We start from the raw sequence: 25945 nt of genomic DNA, 5'->3' as shown, positions 1-25945 counted from the left end.
TCTGATGATGGAGACGAACGACAGTTAAGGGAACTCCTCGACGGTTCACAGTAGCTACCTTGTGTTTTGACTTGATAATTTTGTATTGATGAGAACTTTCCACTTGGATAGTTTGCGACTGTAATAGAGGTCTGGTGATGAAGATAAAGGAGAGTTAAGGGAACTCCTCGACAGTTTACAGTGTAGCTACCTTGTATTTGGACTAGATTAATTTTATATTGATGAGAAGGATTGTGACTACATAGGGGGTCTGATGATGAAGACGGAGGACAGTTAAGACCTCTTCTCATTAGTTATGATACCTTTCACGTTCTTCTGGATATTCATATTAGGTGCGGGTAAAGGGGGAGTGAAATTTTGTATATGAGTTAAGGCAGTATTTATAAAATTGACTTAGGTACTTATCATAAGAAAATAACGTTTTAGCTAATTATTTTTTGTTCACACTCAATAGGTATGCTAACACTAAAAATGAAAAAATAAAAATTTTAATAAAAAAAATTCAACCGATTTCCAACTCAAAAATTAACCTAAACTAAAAAGCAAGAAATAACTTCTTACCTATATGCTACCTTCTGATCAGTTTGAAGGCGGTGCCAATCCAGTGTCATGTTTTAATTAAAGTCGTTTCTGAAGGAAGCACAGAAACGTTGTAATTTAAACGGCTTGAATTAAAACATCACTGGCTTGGCACCGCCTTCAAACTGATCAGAAGGTAGCATATAGGTAAGAAGTTATTTCTTGCTTTTTAGTTTAGGTTAATTTTTGAGTTGGAAGTCGGTTGAATTTTTTTTATTAAAATTTTTATTGTGAAGTCGGTTAAAAATAGCCCGTTTCACACCTAAATACAGTTATACTATAGACACGGCTGGTTCACGTATAATAATAATTATTACAGTCTTAGCAGTCACCTACGAAGCCCGCATGTAATATCACTCCTAAATCCACGGGAAATTGGATCCGGACGTCGTGTCGCGACTTCTGTGGCTTATCTCCATAAAGCTGGGATTCCTTTCTTATTTCACTCATAGCGATAAATCTGGAGGTATGGTCTGGTTGGGGAATAAATTTGTTTTAGTCTAACTGGGATCGACGGTTTGTGTCTAATGGCAATTAAGGCACGGTATATGGATTCAAGGTAACTGATAGAATCATTCAGTAAAAAAAAAATTATACGTTCTATGCAAGGCAAGTGGTCAAGATCAAGACCGTCCCGATGACGATAACTGTTTTCCAACCTCTACCTACGTTTAATATGGGGCATAATAATAGGTTGATGATGATGATGACCTTAAGAATACCGCTCAAAATAAAATGGTTATTTTTAACCGAAAAGGAGGAGGTTCTATGTTCGGCTGTGTGTATGTTTTTTTGTATTATGTTCGGTACTTTAATATTATTTTTAAACATCAGTGCAACTTTCTTTGCTATTTGCTCACGCCCGGAATTCTGAGACTGAATGACGTATCGCACTAATGATTTTTCGGGTATAGAAAATTGAAATCCCAAAATTCAGCCTATGAGATTCACAAAACATGTGGCTTTCTATTAGTAAGTTAATTTTCTAAATCCTCCTTCAACCTCACTGACCTTTACCTCTTTATAATATTACTACTTCATACATTTTTCTAGCTGTCTCACGATGGACCCAGCACCCGGTTTGAAAGCATGGAATGCTAAGATAATCTCTATGAAGATCGATTTACATCTCATATTCAGTAGGGGTAATATAATGATCACTTCATAAGCAGCTCTCAATAGCAGAACTACAAGGCAAACATATAAATCACATCAGATTTACACACACCCATAAATACAGAGCAGCGAGAACGCGAATGTATACAATTTATGAGTCAAACTTTCAGCGTACTGTTGTGAACGATTTGATTTATACACTAGTGTGTAAAAACTACAATGCAGATACTTGTTCGATTTACTTTGACCTACAGTTTATGAGGTACTTATAGATACTACACTTGTATTACTTAATATTAGATTTAGATAGATTGGTTTACTTGAAAAAAAATATATGAATCTTCTATACTAATATTATAAAGAGGTAAAACTTTACCTCTTTATAAAGAGGTTTTTCAAATAAACCAATCTATCTAAATCAAGTTCAATATTCAAGTCAATATTGAGTTTTTGAGATTGTAGGGTGTTGTAATCTCTAGATCTACTAAACCGATATTGAAAATACTTTTACCATTAGAAAGATATTTTATCCCCGTTTTCCCACGGGCTCGGGAACTGAGCGGGTGTAACCGCGGGGCATATGCTAGTGTTCAATAATTATAAGTTAGGTTTAAATAGTAGCAAAGTATCGGAAAATTTAAGTATAATTTCAAGAACTAATAAAACTTAGATACTAAATATTTTAATTCGAGTATATTCTGAAAACTTTCCCCTCACGTAAAATAGATTTATTTATATTGTAGTTTAAACAATCATACCCTACCCTACCTTTAAGCTTTATTATATTGTTACGAGTAAACGAGCAGATGTAAAGACGACTCAGTTTATTTATAACACCATAGATAAATATAGATAGGGTGTGACGCGCATTTTCGTAAAGTTTATATTATTTTCCGACGACCTCGTCCACACCGCAGCCTTTAAAGCACAAAGCCTTTGAAACAAAAGCACGTATATGCGTATGTTGTTTTACTTTAGCTTCTGTTGGGATGGTTTTAATTAAAAAATCGGTCAAGTGAGAAACTCGCTTACCAGTGTGGTGGCCTGTGTAGACAAATTTGAAAGCACCCCGTTCATTGACCGTAAACTTTATCCAACTAATTTTCATTATATTACTCCTGCCTTTAGCGTAAATAGGTAAAAGCTCGGAGTGGGCAATTTTAAAACCTACAAACGACTTTATACCTACTTCGAAAGAGGAGGTAGTGTTTAAGAGTGTGCAATATGTAATTTGGTGGTTACAAATGGTTCTGGATCTCAGATTCTGGAAAAGTAAGGAGCCTGATATTTGGGTAAGTGATATTTCAAAGTGTTAGCTTTGTTATGACTATACAAAATACACAATTTGTAAAACTTTTCTCGATAGTTTATTTTTTTGAAAAATACATGTTTTGCTCACATTTTGCTCATCTCAGGAAAAGTAAACTTATTTTCTTAAATTTTTGTTTTGTATAGAAAATTAGGTATATATCTTGAACATGGCCATTTTGTTTTTCGTTATGTTGTTTAATTTACTTGCAATTAGGTAAAAATGGTTTTGGCGCTCACGTCATAAAATTTGCGTCGCGCGTCAATCGATCCGTGCTTTTCACTCACGTGAAAGTCATAATTCGGCGTCTCGCTTGCGCTTCGAATTTTATCCATATCATAGCGACGCGCTGCGCGCTCGTAAGGCACGTATTATAATTGTTTTAAGTGTATTTATGTACCTACACACATGTGTAAATGTGTTTTTTGCGATTTTCTTAAAAACATCTGATTCGAGTTGGATTTAGGTTACGTTATTATTATTACTTTTATTCAGAAAAGTTTAGATTTAGTCTTATTTTAAGATGATTCATTTTTCAGTCAAATTTTCAGGTTTTCTTGGCTTAATAGAATTAATTTAGTCGAGCATAATCATCTTTTTTCGTTTATTTCATTTAACAATAAATTAGTGCTTAACCGCGATTAACTTTAAATAGGTGACGATGCAGTCAAAAATCTATACTAAAGAAGAAAAATCTATAATAATGCTAGAAAGTCATGTTATTTGTGAGTTATATTTTATATATAACTCACAAATATACAACATAGGCTATATTTTATTTCCTTATTCTCATGGGAATGGGAACAACGCGGGCAAAACCGCTTCGATCTTAAATTACATCATCACTAACTTGTAAGAAATAAAATAAGTAAATTAAAATGAACAAATAACATTGATATGATAAAGGTATAATAATTCTTTTTCGATTTTTACGTAGCATCCAAAGACTTAATCTAGCTAATTTAGAAATAGTATGTACCCAACACACCACAATAGTAAAGCAGCACCAATCCTGACCGCGCCAGGAACTGAATAAATGATTATCGGAACCACCAAACAGTTTTAATATGAACTTTAATTTGGTACACAGTAAAGGCTGCGTATTTCGGTACACCTGAACATCATCCGAATTCCGTGTTCATTCACACTCGTTCACTACACATTCACATTCGTTCACTCCACGTTCACAGTTATTATTCAATACAAAACAATTTCCGATAGAACGTTTTGATTAAATAGCGTTCTCACTGTAACTTTCAATCAGCCGCTCGTTTTTAATTTGCAACGAGAGTGCACTGTATCATGATACTAGTATAAATGAAAAATAAATGAAAAGTTTTATTATATTTTTAGGTAATAATAGTTTTTCCTGTTTTTTAGAGAAGCAGCATTTGCTTTGTAGGCCATTTCTTACTTAGTTCTTAGATCATTTACTGAAAGTGATTGTTAAATTGTTTATTTTACTAACCGCTAATTATTGTTTTTTTTTCTTTTTTTTTAGTTTTTTGGCTTTTAACATTGTTTGAGTAATTATAATTGCCAATTTGTATTCTGTAGAATAATAATAAAAAAAATTAGAAAATATAAATTGACCCAAACTGGAATAAAGAACCCGTGACCTCTCTGTTGAACAGCATTACCAACTGCTCCAAAGAGGTCATCGAAAACTTGTAAAACGACAAGTTTGTCTGTTTGTGGCTCAGTCTAATTAGATAAGGACCTGCCTCCCTAGACTTTACTTTTTTGTCAAAGTATATGATCACCGATCTAATGCGATTATAAAAACTGTCTATACATATAGAAACGATGTTCCATAGTTGTAGTTTGTTGTGACAGTCTACCACAAATTTGGAATTCGGATTCTTCTGAGTACATAGTAAGAATACAGGGGCAGATGCCTATAAAGTTAGATTATTAATAACTCTTTTTTAAAAGCCTCCACGATTTATAACTGTCATATTTGACGTGCTCACGCAGTCCATTCATTTTATTTATATCCACACTCTCTTGCCGGTGTCAAGTTGTCACTTAGGCTGTGCTAAATTCGTAAAGTTCGAGGGTTTGTTTCAGAGAATGGACACAGTTTGTAACAAGAAATTAGACTATAATTTGTCGCCCTTTTGTTTTAATGTACCAGTATGTAGGTAGGTACCTACATAAAAAAACATTATTTAGAATGTTATTTTTCTGTAAAAATTGTATCTTTATACGAATTATTTTTAAGGTTTCCTGATATACTCATAATAACGTATTTTGCGTCAATTATGAATTTTATTTATCTATAATTAAAACCAGCGCTTGTAGAAAATTAATTATAAATTAAATTATACGCACAATAAAGCAATGTCATGTTGTTACTTGTTGATCGAAAATTACACTCCACTCCATGTACCGTGCGTGTTTTACCTGGAACAAAAACAAGTTTATTATTTACTGATAATGTAGCCCGTAGATGGATCATTATAATAATCATAAACGACAATTAAAATAATTAGGTAGAACTGACTACACTTTCATTATTAACGATTAGGGATGTGATTTATCAAATTATGCGAAGAATACAATTCTGTATTATGATCATCTACCGTTTGATTAACGTCCTACACATGGTATACTAGGTATACAGCGGCGAAGAATTCATGCAAGCCGATTCCCGTCAGGTTACCTTTACAAATGCATATTCATTGTTGTACTTTAACTAGATACATGAGAACTAGAGTTTGTATCACGCTTTATAATTTTTTCTTTGGGGCGGGTCACCTTCGTCTAAATTCCATCCTTCGCCACTGCTACTATACTATTATGTAAAAGTAATAATATCATCATACTTATATTAACAATTGGGTTTAGTAAATAAAAGCTTGCAAAGAAGACATTGTTTTAACTATTCTTCTATCAATACGACCAAGTAGTTTGCGTCTAAAAATAGTTTTACTACGCGCTAAATATAATCCTCTCGTCAGAAACGTCCTAATTTCGTCGTTCGTAGCTGTTAATAGTATTGGGTCAACCTGGATTGTAGAGCTTGTGGCATAAAAATCTTAGAGTTACACCAAACTCCTTTTTAATTTTCGATTTTTACTAATAATATAGTTATCTATACTAATATTATAAAGCTGAAGAGTTTTGTTTGCTTGAACGCGCTAATCTCAAGAACTACTGGTGCGATTTGAAAAATTCTTTCAGTATTAGATCGCCCATTTATCGAGGAAGGCTATAGGCTATATATTTTCCCCGTATTCCTACGGGAACGAGAACCACGCAGGTGAAACCGCGCGGCGTCAGCTAGTTACTTACAATATTAAAAAATCAAAATCAAAAATCATTTATTTCAAGTAGGCTCAGTTTACAAGCACTTTTGACACGTCAGTTGACTATTTGTAAAGATTCTACCACCGGTTCGGAAGGCAGGTTCTGCTGAGAAGATACCGGCAAGAAACTCAACAGTTGCTCTTTTGAAAAAGTCATACAGTATTATAATTTACAATTAATAACAATTACTGTTTACATTTTTTATAGTTTTACTTTCTGTGTGAAGGTGGAAGCTGATCCAACGACCTCCAAGCATCTTTATCATTAAGGAACTCATCAATGTTGTAGTACCCTCGACTAAGTAGATGTTTTTTAACACATTGCTTAAAGCTATGCATTGGCAGGTCCATCACAGTCTTGGGGATCTTATTATAGAAGAGTACACCCAAACCTACAAAAGATTTTTTTACTCTTTGGAGACGATATGCAGAAATAACTAACTTATGCCCGTGTCTAGTAAGACGTGGGTTTAAATCTCCTTTTCGTTTGTACAAATTAATATTTTGTCTTACATATACTATACTGTTATATATATATTGACAGGCTACTGTTAGTATACCTATTTCTTTAAACTTTTGACGAAGGGACTCGCGTGATTTTAATTGATATATTGCTCGAATTGCTCTTTTTTGAAGAACAAATATAGATTGTATATCGGCAGCCTTGCCCCACAATAAAATACCGTAAGACATTACGCTGTGAAAGTACGCAAAATAAACAAGCCTAGCTGTATCAACATCAGTAAACTGTCTTATTTTTCTCACGGCAAATGCCGCTGAGCTAAGTTTACCAGACAGTTTTTCTATATGAGCACCCCACTGAAGTTTACAATCCAAGGTCACTCCCAGGAAAACTGTGGAACTCTCCATTTCCAGTGTTTCACCATCGATCATTATAGACTTATCTAATTTTTTAACATTTGGCAATGAAAACTCAATACATTTAGTTTTCTTGGCATTCAAAAGTAGATTATTTGCAGTGAACCAATGCGACACATGCGATATGGCACGGTTTACGTCGTCAGAGTTATCTTTATTACTTAAAAATTAAGGATGTGTCATCAGCAAACAGTACAATCTCACATATGCCGCTGACATGGTATGGTAAATCGTTTATGTACACTAAAAATAGAAAAGGACCCAGAATTGAACCCTGTGGGACGCCCATTATGGTAGTGGAACCGTGCGACTTTATATCATTTATGCATACCTTCTGCGTTCTATCACTGAGATAAGAGGCAATGAGATCGAGTGCAACACTTTTGATGCCATAGTGGCTTAACTTGAGTAGAAGGGTGTTATGGTCAACACAATCGAACGCCTTGGACAGATCACAGAACACACCAATAGCATTCTTAGAACCTTCCCATGCTTCATAAATATGTTTTAAAAGTTTAGCCCCTGCATCAGTTGTATTGCGACCTTTTGTAAAACCATACTGTTCAGGATGAAACAAGTTATTTAAATTAAAATGACATAAAAGTTGATTTAATATGATTTTTTCAAAGACCTTGCTAAGTGTTGGCAATATTGTAATCGGTCTATAATTATTAAGATCTGATTTGTCTCCTGATTTAAAAAGTGGTATCAATTTGCCATGCTTCATTAGGTTCGGAAAAATACCTAAGTCCACACATTCATTAAAAATAATGGCTAAGTGGGGAGCAATTACATCAATTATATTAGATATTACTTTCACTGACAAGCCCCACAGATCTCCGGTTCTTTTTAATTTTAACAAATTCCGGTTCTTTTTAATTTTAATAAAAGATGTGAAGTTTGTGAGGGGGTAATCTCTGGATCTACTGAACTGTTTTTGAAAATTCTTTTACTAATATTAAGCCACGTTATTTGCGAGTGTCATAGGCTATATTTTATCCCCGTATTCCCACGGGAACGGAAACGATGCGGGTGAAACCGCGTGTCATCTGCCACTGTCATCATTATGTCAGCCACTGACGATCAAGTAATCTCACATGCCTGCAGCGATAACGGCTTGGTGACCGATAAAACTGTTTGTGTGTTGGTCGCGATGGACACGATGCGACTAACACACGATCAGTTTTATCAGCTGTCAATCGCTGCAGGCATTTGAGACTACTTCATCGTCAATGGCTGACATAAGTTAGACGATTTCTTTGTTGACAATGTATTTATTATGTACCTACTCTTCGAGGATATAGAAGAAAATTTTTAAGAAGTATTAGATATATGGCATTAAATAAAACCACAACAAGAAATCTATAATACTTATTTATATTATGATGATACTTAAACTTAATGGACTATGAGCCTGCAATAGCCAAACATATCACAAGGCTGAAACTTTGTCAAACTATACTTCTAGGTTTTAAGTGAATTTCCTCAGCCCAGAATTAGGAAGGTGATGGTGGTCCACCCCAGTGCCTTGGAGAGGACGATACGACGCCCGTCCCAGTCATTATTAACATATTATGATAATAATGAATTAGGCATTATCACAATAACCCTATAATTAACGCCCACTCGGGGCGCCCAACACCGGCAGCGTGGTGGGTTTAAGCTTCATATCCCCTTTTCCTATAATGAGAGAGGCCTGTCTCTGTAGTGAACCGTTAAAATAGGCTTGTAAATAATAAATGAACAACAAGACGACCCCAAATTCTTTAGAAACAACAATCTCTTTGCAGTTCCTTTTTCCCTGTTATTAAATATGCTCAAAGTGATTCGACTCTTCATCAAAAAGAAGAAGACAAGTCTATGGTTCTCTCATCTGAAATAAAAAAAAATGTTTTGGTTAGATGAGAAAACTCAAAATCAAGTAGAGAACCTACTCAATAAATGTATTCTCTTGTGAAGATTTTTAAATAAAATATTTAATAACAACAATATCAAAACCGGCCAGAAATCGGTCCTTATTTCTCTGACAAATTGACCAACTCGGTCTTGTTCTTTGCCTATATTTTTTTATCCATACTACCTAATATTACAAATGAGAAAATAAGTCTGTCTGTTAATTTTTAACCTCAGAACAGATTTTGATGCATTTTGGTAAACAGAACATAGGCTACTTATTTCCGCGAATTTTGTATAGACGATCGATTAAAATGAAACATAATACCTACTATGTATTTTGAAAATTAAAAAAAGGGTTGAAGGCATGAAAATTTCTAATTTTAAAGTTTTTACCACAATCAACAATTTGTAAGTTTGATTGCTTGAACGCGCTAATCTGAGGAACTACTGGGCTGATTTGAAAAATTCTTTCAGTGTTAGATAGCTCATTTATTGAGGAAGGCTAGTCTATATATTATCGCCGTATTTCTACGGAAACGGGAACCACGCGGGTGAAACCGCGCGGCGTCAGCTAGTAAAAGATGACGATGAAATTAAGCTATCGAAATTAAATAGGATACAATGTGATGATGTTACAAATAGGATGAATATACAATGAAAAAATTATACCTTCAACTGGATAAGTATCTCCGTGACAATAATCTAATAACGCATTTCGCTTCATAAATAAAACTAGACTTATAACAGTTATTAAGAATATCACTGAGCCAACGATATAAGCCCAGTATTGAGACCTGTAACAAAATAATACAATGATTCCTTTCATATTTATACGTATAATAAATAAAATAAAATAAATAAGTCAGAAGTATGATGAAAATATTGCTTACCAAATGCTCTTCGAAGCGTTTACCAAAGACCTACTTTCATTCATTTCAGCATTATTTATAGTTGTGATATTGTTATCGTCTGCTGTAACTGATTCACTCTCATAGTATCTAGGCTCGTCAGTTACCGCGTCATTGTTACCGTAAGTGATACTAGATTGATGTACTTCGGTTGGAATACTATTCATAACATCTGTAACGGAGTCAATATCTTTTGTAACACAAACTATGTGATCACATTTTTTTAAGTCTTCGGAACAGTTAGAGTGGCAGTCACAGTATCCATCATCAGCTGAAACATACTCTGCCTCGAAAGGAGAATCGCAAGTACACACATCTGGTGCCACACAAGTTCCGTTACATCTGCCACAGTCAGGAATGCATAGCGATTTATTGAAAAAATCAAAAACATTATCATTGTCTACTTTGTACCCTTCGAAACATTTGCAAGTATTTGGTGCTACACAGGTACCGTTTCCGCAAGGTTTGTCACAAACGGGTACACAATCACCCAATTCGTTTTTATTCCAGCCCTCCAGACATTGGCATATTTCTGGCTTCACACAAATGCCGCTTGGACACCCTTGACTACAATGAGGTGCGCATGTTCCATTGACTGTTATTTCATAGGACGTGTTGCAAAGGCATATGTTTGGAGCAATGCAAGTGCCACCTTCACCGCAACTGTGTTCACAAACAGGATTGCACGTGTCATCATCAATATTTTTATGCCATCCGACATCGCAACTGCAATTTTCGGGACTAATGCATTTACCATGGGGACATCCTTTTGAGCACTGAGGTAAACAGTCCCAATCATTTTTTTTATAATAACCACTGAGGCATTTGCAAATATTCGGTCCATCGCATATACCACCCTCTCCGCAACCGTAATCGCAAACTGGTAGACATGTACCATTGTTTGTATCTTTTTTATATCCATTGTGACAATCACAATGGTTTGGGGCACTACAAGTACCACCTTTTCCGCAATCTAACTCACAAACCGGTACGCAAACTCCATCTTCTGAAATTTTTTGATACCCGTCGTTACAAATGCAGTTTTCGGGGCTGATACAAGTACCGTAGATACATCCTTTTGAGCAAATCGGTACACAGGTTCCGTTATCGGAATTATCATAGCCATCGTAGCATTGGCAAATATTAGGGGCCACACACTCACCGCCACCACAGTCTTTTTCGCATCGTGGCATACAAATAGTTTCATTTTTGTACCAACCATCATCACAGGTACAATTCTCGGGACCAACACAAGTTCCGTGAGGACATCCACTGGAGCAATGAGGTACGCAGGTGTCATTTTCTGATTTTCTATGACCGCTGTGACATTCGCAAACATTCGGACTAACGCATGTACCACCTTTTCCACAATCAATGCTACAAATAGGCATGCATGTACCATTTTCTGATTTTTTCTCCCAACCTTCGTTACAAGTACAGATATGTGGACTGTAACAAGTTCCATGAATACAATCGCTGTTGCAAGCGGCAACACACGATCCGTTTTCCGACTTTTCATATCCGATGTGACAGTTGCAATGGTTTGGGGCACCACATGTACCGCCAATGCCGCAATCAAAATCACAAACGGGTAAGCAAACTTCATCTTCAGCATGTTTTCTGTACCCATCGTTGCAGGTACAGTTTTCTGGGCTAATACAAGTTCCATAGATACACCCATTGGAGCAATGAGGTGTGCAAGTTCCGTTTTCCGACATCTCATAACCAAAGTAACATTTGCAAACATTCGGTTCTACACAGGTACCACCACCACAATCTTGGTCACACTTCGGCGCACACGCATTTTCTTTTTTATACCAACCATGGTCACAGCTGCAATTATCTGGACCCACGCATGCACCGTGAGCGCAACCACTGAAACAGTAGGGAAGGCAAAGGTTGTTCTCAGTTTTTCTATACCCATCAAAGCATTTGCATGTATCTGGAAGGATACAGGTTGCGTTGACACACGGCTCCGTACAAACAGGTACACAAGTACCGTTTTGTAATTGGTATCCCTGATCACATTGGCATTTATTCGGCTCTATACATTTCCCGTGGCCACAGTTCATACTACACACGGGTTCGCATGTCCAGATTTTGAGTTCGTAACCTTCGTGGCAGGCGCACTGTCCTGGCTTTTTGCAATAGCCATTTTTACACGATGGTATGCATATCGGTTCACACTTAATTCTGAAAAGGATGATTAATATTATTATTACCTATTATCATTAGAATAAACGTTATTAGGAAACAAGTACAGGCTACAGATAGTTGTAATCCTTGTAAATTTAATAAAACGCAATCTATCGACCTAACTTTTATTAAAATTATCAATTACAAAGAGAAATCGAGATTTTGTTTATGTTTTTTCTAACTGGTTTTCTACAGTACTAACTAGCTGTGCCCCGCGGTTTCACTCGCGTATGAACCGTATGAACGTATGAACCTGATGTTAGATACCTACTCATTTGGTATTTCTTGCGAACTATTACAGAAAAATTTCTACAATCCGATTAGTAGTTCCAGAAATGAAAGCGTTTAATAAACAGACTTACAGTCATCCGCTTAATAATATTAGTGTAGATAAGAGATAAATACCTTTCCCTTGCTAATAAGCTGTCAGACGTAGAATCAGCTCGATAATAGCCAACGCAACATTCGTCTCTATATTCCACAACGTTTTTCTGGAAAAGAATTAAACTAATTCTCCGCCATATCAATTGCCAAAGAGTTAATATATCTATGTATATATATCTACCACCAAAGAACATCTTAGGCTATATAGATGATTAAGCTTACCGGCACTCTTCTATTAGCTCTGTAAGAGCGCGTCCGATATTTTATGCAACGGAAAAAACAGTGTCCATTGTAAGATTCCCTGTAAGTTTGTACGTAACTTTCATCAACCCAACGTAGTAAACTAAAAACAGACATAAAAATAAAATGAATCAAAAATAAATAAAAAAAGTCCTTAATGCTGTATCGATTGTTTTTACATCTATGTTAAATTTGAATTTGCAAAACAAACATAAGACTCATTAAACATACTTGAAAAAGCAACCGTTAGTTATGCCTAAGTCAGTGGTATGCCTGATTTTTTTTTAATAAGAAAGAAGCCTAGTTCCGGGAAGTAAGTTTGGCTTTGGTAAATCACAGATCCATCGTGTTTGTGTGTATAAGCTGAAAATCCGCTTCACAAACGTTGCTTCAGTTTTACACATCAACGCACTGTTTTTCAACTATCTATTGTTTAACGCCTGTTTCTACACCTTAATGCCTGTCCAGATGAGGCGTTTTACGCGCGTCCAGAGTTTAGTTTCAGCGCGTAGGAATCTGGACGGGATAATACTCGTACATGTAGCTCTAGTGATAGCCCAGTGGATATGACCTCTGCCTCCGATTCCGGAGGGTGTGGGTGCAAATCTGGTCCGGGGCATGCTCCTCCAACTTTTCAGTTGTGTGCATTTTAAGAAATTAAATAGCACGTGTCGCAAACGGTGAAGAAAAAACATCGTGAGGACACCTGCATACCAGAAAATTTTCTTAATTCTCTGCGTATGTGAAGTCTGCCAATCAACAAAGGGAGCATGGTGGACTATTGGCCTAACCCTTCTCATTCTGAGAGGAGACTCGACAGTGTTCGACTCAGCAGTGAGCCGAACACTGGTTAATAATGATGTAACTCTAGTATCACGGCTACGCACGAGAATCAACGCCTCATCTGAACAGGCTCTTACATAAAAGACAGGCAGACTTCCAAAAATAGACAAACGTAAGGTATGTTTAATACCAGCGCTCAGGATGAAACACATCGGTCTAGAAACACAACAAAGGTCATCACTCACTTGACTCTTCTGCTACATATCTGGCAATCCGCACTAGAAAGCAAGGCAATAACTATGAACGCACTGGCAGTTAGAACTGTTGGAGACAAGAGCGCTCTACATGCGCCCATTATTTGTGGGATTTTGTTTTCGCGCCGGTGCCGCTTGCGGGCAGTGACAAAATGAGAAATTATTCATTCAGAATGCTGCTCTATGTCGAGGGGATTTTTCCGCCTACATTTCGTTATCGCAAGGGTGACCATAACGATCAAAGTATTCAAAAATATCAAAAAAAAAATAATTCAAATGACTTCATAAAACACAAAGATGTACTCCACTACAAAGCTAAAAAGCGTAAAATTAAAATAAAATAAAATATTTATAAAAATATTTAATATATTTTTTTTGTTTTTGAGTTGTTTATGCTTCGTTAACAAAATGTCTGTTTGTAATTTTAATTTATCTTTTCACTAAATTTATAGTTAGTATATAACGCCTATGTATAAAAATACTAGCTGAAGTCGCGCGGTTTCATCCGCTTGGTTCCCGTTCCCCCGTTCCCGTAGGAATACGACGATAATATATAGCCTATACCCATCCTCGATAAATGGGCTTTCTAACACTGAAAGAATTTTTCAAATCGGACCAGTAGTTCCTGAGATTAGCGCGTTCAATCAAACCAACAAACAAACAAAGAAACTCTTCAGCTTTATAATATTAGTATAGATTTTGTTGATCTGCCTGGCTATGCCGACTAATCTCTGAAACGTCTGGACTAATTTTGGCTTTACTGCCAGATAGCTGATGTTCTAAGGCTAAAGTTACATAGGCTATATTAATCAGTTTTCCCACGGGAACGGGAAGTAATAGTGTAAAACAAATGCGAGTTTTTGCTTTCTTTCATTAAGAACGAAATTAGTTTTTAACTATTAATTTATTAGAATACCACGAGTATTACCTATCTCTTACATTTATTAATACTATTAATAGATTTCAATTAAAAACGTTGTCGCCCTACTCTATCTATACATGAACACTGAGATGAGAGATACAACCGAATCATCAGCAGGCAAGTACAAAACATCCGTTGTGATAATGTTCGCGCAAAATTATAACCAATATTACTCATTCATACATTTTTTCCTTTAAATTAACAAAATTGTCTATCTTGAAAATTAATTGCATGAATACCTATACTTGCTATTTCATGCTTGTAAAATATTTTAATATATACTTTAAAATAGGCTTTTTTATTATTGTTAATAATGTCAACATTGTTTAGAAGCAGTGGTGAAGTACAAATTTTGATTTTTGAAGCCTGTTGCTGTAATAAACGTAATCAAAGGTGAGACCTGTACGTTACGTACGTCTGATACGTTCAAACTCTACCAACTTTAAGCAAAAGTTTTCCAATGTGCCAATCGAGAACGAAATATTATATTGGTCATCAATAAATAATTCTTAAAAATATTTTTAATCAACATAGGTACATTCCACATCAAGCTACGTTAGAAAAAAAAAAGAAATTGCAGCATTTTGTAATTCATTGCACAGTCAGTAGAATCGACCGTTCCCGCTACCGGGTTTGCAAATAAACTATAAAATGTCTACAAATACGGTTGGTCAAAACAACTTCACAGTTCACCGGCCGTCGGCGCAGAGTTAATTGCATGCATTCTACGGCCAGACGCCGTCGAAAACAGACGTCAGCCAGGCTCAAGTTTTTAATTACTTTTATAATGGGACGCGTGGCGACGCAACAATGCTTCTGTTTTGTACTTTGAAAGCGAATGATAAAACGAATTGTGGCTGTGACAGACGGTGCAACACGATTGTAAAGCTGCGCGTATATTATGGAGGATTCACACGATATATAACACGGATATCACAACCACACCGCATCGTAGCGACTAAAAGTGGTAAAATATTTTTTACATGACACTATTCATGGCTTCAATTTCATTAAATTTATAGGTAAATTAGTATTGTATTCAAAAAAATACATTACCCAGTAAATTTGTACATTTCATTCAAAGTACATAATGAGAAAAAAATCTGCACCAGTATTCGTACACACGTTCGATAAAACTGCACAAATAGACTACGCAGTACGTGCAGTTTTATTGTCGATAGGTGAACCGGGCATTAGTGGCCGTCGGCGTGGGGATGACATGGTCATGGTTGGAATGGTTTGTTACAAGTAACACATTACCAAAACCAAGGACTCTTATAAGGCAAGCCTTATAAGGCTAAGGGGTCCCTAGAACTGCCATCTTTTCAGAGTTTCAAGCTGGTTTGCACAGCATACTTTTCACCTTATATAAAAATGTTATTCTCCAAAAATAAGGGTCAGTCAGGTTTAGTCAGTCTACAAAAGCAGTATATTCCACGGCACTCCACAAATTACATAATATGCAGTTCCCTATCGAAATTGAAAATCTACAGAGAGCTATATCGGCAGGCGATTTTCAACATAATATTACCGATACTGAATATTTTACATCGGTACTTTACGGTGAGAAAATTTAAAAGCATACTATGATCATAAATGATTCAAATGTAATGATTTCTTTTGAATGTACTACTATAATCAAAACAAATGCAACTTTTATTACCAAACATGGATTAGGCAGAATTAAATGTATTACAATATCTACTGTAATACATTTAATTCTGCCTTTTGCAGTTGTACTCGAAGTAGTTTTCTGTATTTCATACTCGATAACTCCACTATCCGAAGGCAAGTTGTAGGTACCGTTGGATAAAATAATAAACATAGAACAGACTATTAGAAATCGTTTCTCACCGTCAGACGAAATTGCATGTATAAGGAAAACCGAAACTATATTACCAATATCGTTAGTCTTTACAAGTAGTTACGTTTAGTAGTAAGTCGATGGAATTAATACAAAGTAGCGACGTTCACGATCTGTCGATTGTACCTTGCAAAACTTTTCCCATATTGTAAACAGTACCAACAGATTTAAACGTTCCCCTTTTGTAAAAACAACTTGTACGTGTAAAAAGGCTTTACGGAACCCTTTGCCCGGATCAGATAACCAACTCAACCAATCCGTCGCTAAATTAAAAGCTGGCGAAGTTTGTTTGCTTAATTAAAAACATCCAGCCCCCCGAAAAACGGCTCATAGCCTCATAAAGTCGCTAAAACATTGTAAATAGGTGTTTTGTTAAAGGTAAAACAGACAAGGAAATTGCCGTCATCATTTTTGATCCTCTGAACTTATTTCATCCTGGTACTTTGTTTTGCGTAAAATAAAATTCTTCCGTAGTTCTTTGATCCTTATTAGGTACCTTATTATTATAGGAAGTTTTTAAGATAATTAATGTTTGAAAATTACCACCAACTAACATGATGATATAACTTTAACGATTTATCCACAGGTCGCGAATCTCTTTCTCACATAAAAGCAGATAATAGATATTTGTGGTGCTCAGTCCCACCACGCTTTTCTGGCATTAGAATTTTAAGTGATGATTTTTGATTCTGTAATGATTATTATTATTATCAGTATAATTTAGTAATACTAAATATATTTTCAACGTTTGCTCCTAAAAATTGTCTAAACTTGGCAGATCAAAAATTTATTCTATCTGTTTTATTGTTTCATGACTAAGTATCCTGGCTATGAGTCGTTTTACGAATATTTTATTATGTTACTTCGAGCCTGATCTAGTAGCATATTTTTACCTAATTCATTATTCATGATGTAGCTGAACTAAATACATCATTTTCATCATTATCAGCCGATGGATATCCACTGCCATAAGTAAGGACTTCCAAACACCACGTTCTCGAGTCGCCATCATCCAGCGGCTCCCGTAACCCGCTTGAACTCGAACAAAACTAAACTAAGCACTGTCAATAAACAAATACATATTTAAATGTGAAAGTAATTGTCATAACACTTTAGCGACGTGTGGGCAAACAAACGGGCTTTGGGCGGGCGGGTCTTAACGACCGGGGGTTCCCCGGTAATAAACCCTATAATGAGCCGCGTATATTCAGACCGGGGAACGTAAACAATTTTATTTCTTTGCAAACATCATTTCGGCCTTAAAGGTCCTCTGGAAATTACTTGAGTTGGCATTTTCTGTGCCACAAACATTATGTTCATACACTCGTATTTCATATCAAATGAATTACCTAGTCGTGAAACTTGGTAAACTCGATGTTAAAACTTTCTTTATTACAGGAGCTATTTAGTGAAATTCTTGATAATTCCACGCAGTATTTTTTCATTATTGTGAGATTATGCTGAAACTTGTAAAAAACATTAAATTGTAAAAAGCTTTTATGACATCATCTGATGTAAGTTGGTTTCTAATCCCGTTTTTCGGGTTAAAATCAGTTTATTTTCTTTTTAATTTTTTACTAGTTGGCCCTTGACTACAATCTCACCTGATGGTAAGTGATGATGCAATCTAAGATGGAAGCGGGCTAACTTGTTAGGTGGAGGATGAAAATCCACACCCCTTTCGGTTACTACACGTCATCGTAACGGAACACTAAATCGCTTGGCGGTACGTCTTTGTCGGTAGGGTAACTAGCCACGGCCGAAGCCTCCCACCGGTCAAATAATTTGATTACCTACTACCCGATTCTCGCGGTTTCACCCACGTAGTTACCGTTCTCGTTAGTTTGCGGGGATTAAATATAGCCTATGCTACTCACAAATACCGTAGTTTTCTAGTGGTAAAAGAATATTCAAGTTCAGTAGATCCAGAGATTACCCCTACAATACCACTAACTTTACCTCTTTATAATATTAGTATACTCAAAGCTATATAGATTTATACCTCTGCTCTAATGTATTATAACAAAGCTAACACAGGTTACATAATTCGTTCTCTGTGAAACTGTTCATTCAGTTCGCCTCTAAACAACAGACTTTCATATGTGGCGACATGAAACCTATTACGAAATTAATTAAAAGCTTTCATCTTGTAGAGCTGCGGTGCGTCTGTCCTTGACGGCGTCTGTTCGCGGAATGACAGAATACGAGAATTTAATTCCGTACGCGGTCACCTGTGGTACCGGAAGGTAGTTGTTTTGACCTCACGGATGTGTAATTTCTGACCAAGATATGAACAAATAATTAGAAAAAAAAATAATTATGTCGGTTTCTGATTCCATTTGAACACCATCATATTTTTGGAGCGAAGTTCTTATATGCGGTTTATAATAAGTAAAATGAGCTTGCAGAAATTATCACTTAACGCAAAAGCGTCAAGCAAAGTACTAGAGTAGCAGAGAATACTAGGAGGTTGACGTCGAAGGAGTATCACTCTACGGAGGTTAATTTATACACTCACTATGTATTTTTTTTTTCAATTCCTACGAAAAGGTATCAATAATTCTGAAATCAGAAGGTGCAATTATGAAATGTATTTTTTAAAAAGTTCTATAAAAAATGTTAGAGCAAACAAATCCGTTTTAAAGGAAACTGAATATCCTTACGCGAATGAAGAACCTAATTAGGTCCTTAACCAAACCAAGCCGAGCTCATATTCAAAGAAATCTTTCAATATAACCGGGATCTTCTTTTGATCTCACGTATTCCAGCGATTCCGCCGCGGTCTTCATTATTAGTGCTTTTCCCCTCCAATAGGAAATTAATATCACTCGGGAAGCTTAGAAGAAACTACCCTCTAAGAGCGCCTCCGCTCGTTTGATTTTATTTTGAAAAAAAATAATACGTGAGCTTCGGGTACCTTGTGTTTCAGAAGTTAACATTTTTACAAAATGAATAGTAGGTAAATAAGGTATTGCTATAAGCAATAAGACCACCTTTCCATATAGTTGTTTTCTTTGTTGTTGTTTGCAATAAAGTATAAATAAATAAATAGCCGTTAAAATAGGCTGATCATTATGAGGAAAGTAAAGTAAATGGAGAAAACTGCAAACTCATACCTACTTACCTCACTATCAACCTCCATTATCGAAATATATGCGTTTAACTGCTACGCTGCGTAGCCGATATCCCTTGGACATGACTTGGTTTGATTTCTCGTTACAAACACGCAGTCTACAAATCTACGCTGCCTGCGCTACTGCAACATTCAAAATGGAAGCTTTCGTTTGCCTATACAGATACAATGAGAATCTTGAAGATAAGAAAATTTTAGACAAACGCGTTTAATGGTAGGGTGCATCATCGCTTGTTTTTAGCATTAGTCATGATAGCAGTGAACTGCTAACGCGCTAACAACAACATTTCTTTATTAAACTCCAGACCATCAGCTAGATATTTTTTAATACTAAATAGCTAGCTAGACCTTGGCTGTAACCCCTGATAGTAAGCGAAGATTCGATATCATCCTCATCATCATTGCGATATGTTATACAGGGTGCTGGGGAGTATTTCCTAAAATTAAACAAAAATGTTCAAGGAACTTGTGTTCTAAAATTAATATTTTTGGAGTAAATAATATTTCTTTTGTAATCTTAATTTATGATTTAAAATGTGTCCCTTATACGCATCCCTAAAATTATTATGACGTAGCCTAGTTATACGTAGGTATTTTAAAATGCAGGGATAGATAAAGGCGTGTGTTACATGGATAGTCGGAATTATTTGAAATACTTTGTATGAAAACATGAAAAGTTTTTATTTTTTAGTTAAAAAATACTAGTTATGCAGTTCGGGTCCTTTATTTGGACTTGTCAACACCTTGAACTTATGGGTTAATTAGGAAAGAAGAGCCAAAACGATTTGTAAGGCTGAAATTTACTGTGCAGATTGGCAATCCTTATGGCAAGAGTTTTTGAGCACGCTCCTCAAAATTAATGTTGTAGAAAACCGATAGACTGGCAAGCTTTCGGCGATGCTCCAATGTTTGCAATTTCGCGTTAGACGACACTTCGTCATTCTTCACCCACTTTAGTAAGCCTTGTATCGGTGATCTGAATACAAAGCTGCAAGTTGGTATTTGGCTAGTCCATCCTATTACGCCAGCAGTACTCCAAGATAAAAATAGAGTCGTGATAGCCCAGTGGATATGACCTCTGCCTCGGATTCCGGAGGGTGTCTCAAACGTTGAAGGAAAACGTGCATATCTGAGATTTTTTTTAATTCTCTGCGTGTGTGAAGTCTACCAATCCGCATTGGGTGGTGGACTATGGGCCTAACCTCTCTCGTTCTGAGAGGAGACTCGAGCTCAGCAGTTAGCCGAATATGGGTTGATAATGATGATGTCATAAAACTATAGGTACCTGAACAATTTTCCACCATTTTAAAATGTTCCCTCCTATGTCATAAGTCTCGCAGTATTCGCCTCACGTCTGCGCGGGTCTTCGGCACAAAGCTCACAATTAGCTGGCGGCTATTCCCGGCTTCCCTCGCCCCGTGGGCCTAATGCCGGTATTGTTAGCGTTATTACGAACTTACGAACATTTCATTTGCACTGTTTTTGTTTCATTCACTTTTATTATACTGTTTTAAAACTGCTGTGGTTTCAAAAAAGGCGAACGTTCTTAATTCGGCGTGGAGATTTGTTTCAGCTTTTCTTGCGTATTTTTTTAAATTTGGTCAGCGGTGACGCGAAAGAGTTTTCATTAAGGTTTTGTTAGCTGTATTTTAAATCATTTTTCGTGAATAACACATTATTAAAGGAATCTTGGGGACTAGTCTCTATTGTCTTTCATTGTTTATTACTTTGTAGTTCTAAGATCACCAGAGGTACCCAGTTGGGGTAGATAAAATCAGAAATATTTTTTTATTTACTTTACTTTCTAAAACATTTTGAAAAGTATTCGTAAAGTACATACAGGCTTCCAGCTACGGCAGACCAGCGCCTGTCCTGATAGACACTATGCTGAGAAGACCCTTTTGGGATTTCTTAGATTTTCAATAACTTTCTTGTACGTATACCTTCGAAAACACTCCTTCATCAGTCAGTTAAAAAGAGTCATAATAAGTTTCTGTGCGATCAAGACGTCATGGAATGTGGGATATTCGGTTTCTGGGCCACAGTCGTATCTCCTGGCTCGGCGCTATTGAAACGGAATGAGAACGTCATTAGACGATGTGGTTGAATGGTGCCTTCATTAGGTACGCCAATTTTTTCTCTTTTCACTCGTTCTATTCGTTACATTTCTGAAAATTCATAAACGTTTATTACGCAAGGAATATTTTTTCAATCCCGAAAATTAATTACTCATTTTAATACAAACATTTTTGTTTGGAATATATTTTCGATTGAGTTCGATGAAAGCGGAACGGTATTCAATAAAGAAGCAAAGGATAAATTGTGATTATTTAAATACGAATAGGTGTTGAGTGAGTGTACGTACCTACCTAATTCAAATATTATAATTGAAAATGTATTTGAAGTACACACTCGACGTAGGTAGATACTCTCTGAATAAATACTCAGTACGCACCGCGGTTTCACCCACATAGTTCCCGTTCCCGTGATAATACGGGCCTATAAAGTAGCCTACTACACTCACAAATAACGTGGCTTTCTAGTAGTAAAGGATTATTTTCAAAATCGGTTCAGTAGATCCAGAGGTTACCTTCTACAATACCACAAACTTTACCTCTTTACAAATATTAGTATTGATCAAATAAAGGCATGTTTGACAATTTGTAAAGTGGTTACGTCTAAACCACAGAAGCTATTTATTTGAGTTTTCGATAGACCTTGACCATTCAACACTAATCCGTGAAAGTAAAAAAATAACAATATTGTTTTTACTTTCACAGTAAAATTACGCATAGGCATTGAGTTCAGACTTCAGACTGAAGCATTAGTGTTGACACTACCTACACGTGCCTGTAGTTAAACAGGAAACTACAAATATGACTAACCCTTCACACACACACACACACAGCCACAGCGATGCTTTTGGGCGACATATATTATAAGAATGACTGTAGTATTTCCACGAACATCAAAAAAAGACTCAATATTTAAGGATAACTGAACGATTTACCGCCACGCTTACGCAGTTTAGGCATAAGCACATTGAGTGTTTTCATACGGCCTCGTTACATAGATCAGCTGAAACCAAAAAGCAAAGCAATGATGTCCTTTGCAAAATTATAAGACCAATGGGCCAAGAAGATAGAGACGCTGAAAATATTATTAACTTTGAGCATTAATCAACTATACGAAAATATTGACTTTGTAAACAATGAACTTCTGAAAATTACGAGTAATTTCGCTTTTTTTGTCAGATAAACTTGCTGCAATCGTTAGAAAAATTAAGTCCAAGTTTTGTGCAATCTACCCATGAAAACCGCACAAAAGGTAATTTACGAAGGATGTCACATGACAAAAATTAAATAACAACCAAGTTTTCATCGCTCCTCGGGGAGCGCTACTAAATGGGCTACCCTACGATTTTATATGAGTATTAATTAAGTGACACAACCAGAAAAAAATAAGAAAGGCATAAATATTAAGCCTCATTTACCTGAATTTTAGCGTATTCTCCAAACTAAAACACAATAGCGCTGTTTGGTTGCAGAAACTAGCATTGCGGTATAACATTTTCGAACGAACTCTGTCATAAAGAAACCTACTACTTCTGTCCCTGCCCTTAAGAGGTTCAACCCTTCTGCTAAAAGTGTTGCTTTACGATAAGTACACACTCGGAACACTATATCCATCTACATTAGTGCCAGTTTCCATCATTCACCGAGCAATTTGCAAATGGAAATTTGTTAACGAGTATGAAACTCCGTGTAACTGGTGTTATGTTTGTGTGAATTGCGATTGATTTTCCATTTGCACAAACTGAATGTGCAAATGTATTTACAGTAACACATGTACAAATACAAACAGCGTTTGCGTTGGAAATAGATTTTCATTTTGTTATTTCACTTTATTTTAAGGCTGCTTTCTATAAACTAAACATTATTATAATTACCAGAAATTGAAATAAAGCGTTAAAAGTAAAAGTAACGGGTGTGTATTCTATAACTTTCGTTTTAATGAAGAAAAAATCTATATTAATATTATAAAGTTTAAGAGTTTGTTTGCTTGAACGCGCTTATCTCTGGAACTACTGGTCCGATTTGAAATTTTTTTTCAGTGTTTGATAGCCCATTTATCGAGAAAGGCTATATATTATGTCCGTATTCCTACGGGAACGGGAACCACGCGGGTGAATCCACGCGGTGTCCGCTTGTATTAAAAATAAAACGATTTCACGTGAATTGCGTTGGTTGCTAATAATACAAATATTCATAAATACAAGGTGTAATAGGTACAAATACGAGTGAAGAACACAAATTCAGCGACAAATTTCCCTTTCAAAAGGAAAACTCCAAGTATGACCGTGGGGCAAATTTCTGAAACTAGAATATGCCCAAGTTTATAATTATGCATTTGACTCGAGACTTCAAGCAACTCTGTAATTATCTTTTCCATCTCCGCGGCCGGATCTCATGCTCTCCATACAAAAGTTGCGTAGTTAAGGTTGCGCTATCCGGGTATTACTGTACACAAACTATCTGCTACTTATCGTGAATATTCTAGTTTCTAACTATGCAACGTATCGATTAACCCAATAATCTATAGGAGCGATTATTACGAGATGTGATACACAACTAGAACAGGAGGAGAAATGAAGAGATTTTCCGGATGTTAAGTCTGATATAAATGTAAGCGTGAATTTGATTGTTATGCTTGCGTTCCTAGGCCGATGAATATTATCTGCAGCGATATTGATTTGATCAACCCATAACCGGCTCATTGCTGAGCTCGAGTCTCCTCTCAGAATGAGAGGGGTTACGCCAATAGTCCACCACTCTGGCCCAATGCGGATTGGCAACCTTCATATACGCAGAGAATTACGAAAATTCATTTGTATACAGGTTTCCTCACGATGTTTTTCCTTCACCGTTAGAGACACGTGATATTTAATTTCTTAAAATGCACACAACTGAAAAGATGGAGGTGCATGCCCCGGACTGGATTCGAACCTACACCTTCCGGAATCGGAGGGACAGGTCGTATCCACTGGGCTATCACGGCTACGCAGCGATATTGACTGGCACTAATTAAGTATTAAAAGTATTCTAATTATTATACAATACATTACTATACTTACTTGTAAAAATTCCCCTTTAATAACTATAATGATGAAAACTGCATTAAAATCCGCTGCGTAGTTTTAAGATGTAAGCGTATATACGGCGGGAAACGACTTTGTTTTAAGAGGGATATCCATCTCTTTGCTGGATATGATATCGGTTTTATCCATTTCTGTAGTGTCCAGAGGCTCCCAGGGATTCTCTTGACGTTGTTTGTGAGAAGCAATATTAAGGAACTATGTCTTACCAAGCATTCAGCATTAACAACGCGTATTAGACATTTGGGATAATAATGAACAAAGTTAACCTCTCTCAGCCAGCATTAGCGGTCTGTTAACGAGGGTCGTGAACTACCCAGTACCCAGTGTGAGGTGTTTAATTATATTAGTGCGCCGAGGTTACCTCTGCGAGTGACAGCCCATTAGTTTCATCCTAGTGACGTGTTGGGTTATTCGCACAATTGTTGCTTTGGTATCTTCCGTAACCTGATTTTAAGATCTCTCTAGAAGTAGCCAGCTTTGCGCGTTCTTCACATTTATTACTGTATTGTTAGCTGTAAGACCTTTCTCAAAATATCCAGTTCTGCAGCATTCTTTCTAATTATTATTGGTTGATACTGCAGAGCTACATATGAGTCACGATGGCTGAGGTGGTATTTATTCCTCGACAAGTATATAATAGCAATATGATTGATCAACAATATCGTAATTCCCGTTCCCGTATAATATGCAAATAATAGATAAATAAAATAAATTTAACAAGTTATAAAATAAATGCCGGTTTGATTAAATATCTTAACACCTTAAACTATAACCAAGTTGAGGATCTTTTAAGAAACATAATATAACTAATTAATGCAAACGTATATTCAACCAACTTAAGTACTTGCCTAATTTAATTTAGTGAAATAATGGTCTAAAATTATTGTAAGTTGTAAACTTATATAAATTATTATTAACGTGAAATCTCTGTAGTTTTTGTGGTTGTGCGTGTAATTTACCTTTATTTGTAAACGCTGTATTATTAAATAAACATTAAAAAAATAACATAACCT

General features: G+C 36.0%; 2 protein-coding genes across 2 annotated transcripts in view; both read right to left on the bottom strand.

Annotated features, from left to right (window-relative positions):
• Nucleotides 1–25945, bottom strand: part of LOC112050066 (centaurin-gamma-1A) — a 300795-nt gene that overhangs the window by 169639 nt on the left and 105211 nt on the right. The gene's annotated exons all lie outside the window — the stretch shown is intronic.
• Nucleotides 8553–14020, bottom strand: LOC112050067 (multiple epidermal growth factor-like domains protein 11). Its single transcript, XM_024088200.2, has 6 exons — nucleotides 13847–14020; nucleotides 12801–12921; nucleotides 12600–12685; nucleotides 9981–12191; nucleotides 9760–9884; nucleotides 8553–9067 (listed from the first exon to the last, which is right to left on the bottom strand). The coding sequence occupies exons 1-6, from the start codon at nucleotides 13954–13956 to the stop codon at nucleotides 9033–9035; spliced, it is 2688 nt and encodes an 895-aa protein (XP_023943968.2). The 5' UTR covers nucleotides 13957–14020; the 3' UTR covers nucleotides 8553–9032.

This window comes from Bicyclus anynana, chromosome 12, assembly GCF_947172395.1.
Source record: "Bicyclus anynana chromosome 12, ilBicAnyn1.1, whole genome shotgun sequence".
Lineage (NCBI taxonomy): Eukaryota > Metazoa > Arthropoda > Insecta > Lepidoptera > Nymphalidae > Bicyclus > Bicyclus anynana.
This window is presented reverse-complemented; position numbering and strand designations above follow the sequence as displayed.

What these genes read in the sequence shown, in the direction of transcription:
- LOC112050067 (XM_024088200.2), bottom strand. Translation starts at nt 13,956, where the DNA reads ATGGGCGCATGTAGAGCGCTCTTGTCTCCAACAGTTCTAACTGCCAGT. An exon ending in AGCTTATTAGCAAGGGAAAG is followed by an intron (nt 12,192 to 12,599) that starts GTATTTATCTCT and finishes CATCCTTTTCAG; the next exon opens with AATTAAGTGTGAACCGATAT. An exon ending in AACGCTTCGAAGAGCATTTG is followed by an intron (nt 9,885 to 9,980) that starts GTAAGCAATATT and finishes ATTTTGTTACAG; the next exon opens with GTCTCAATACTGGGCTTATA.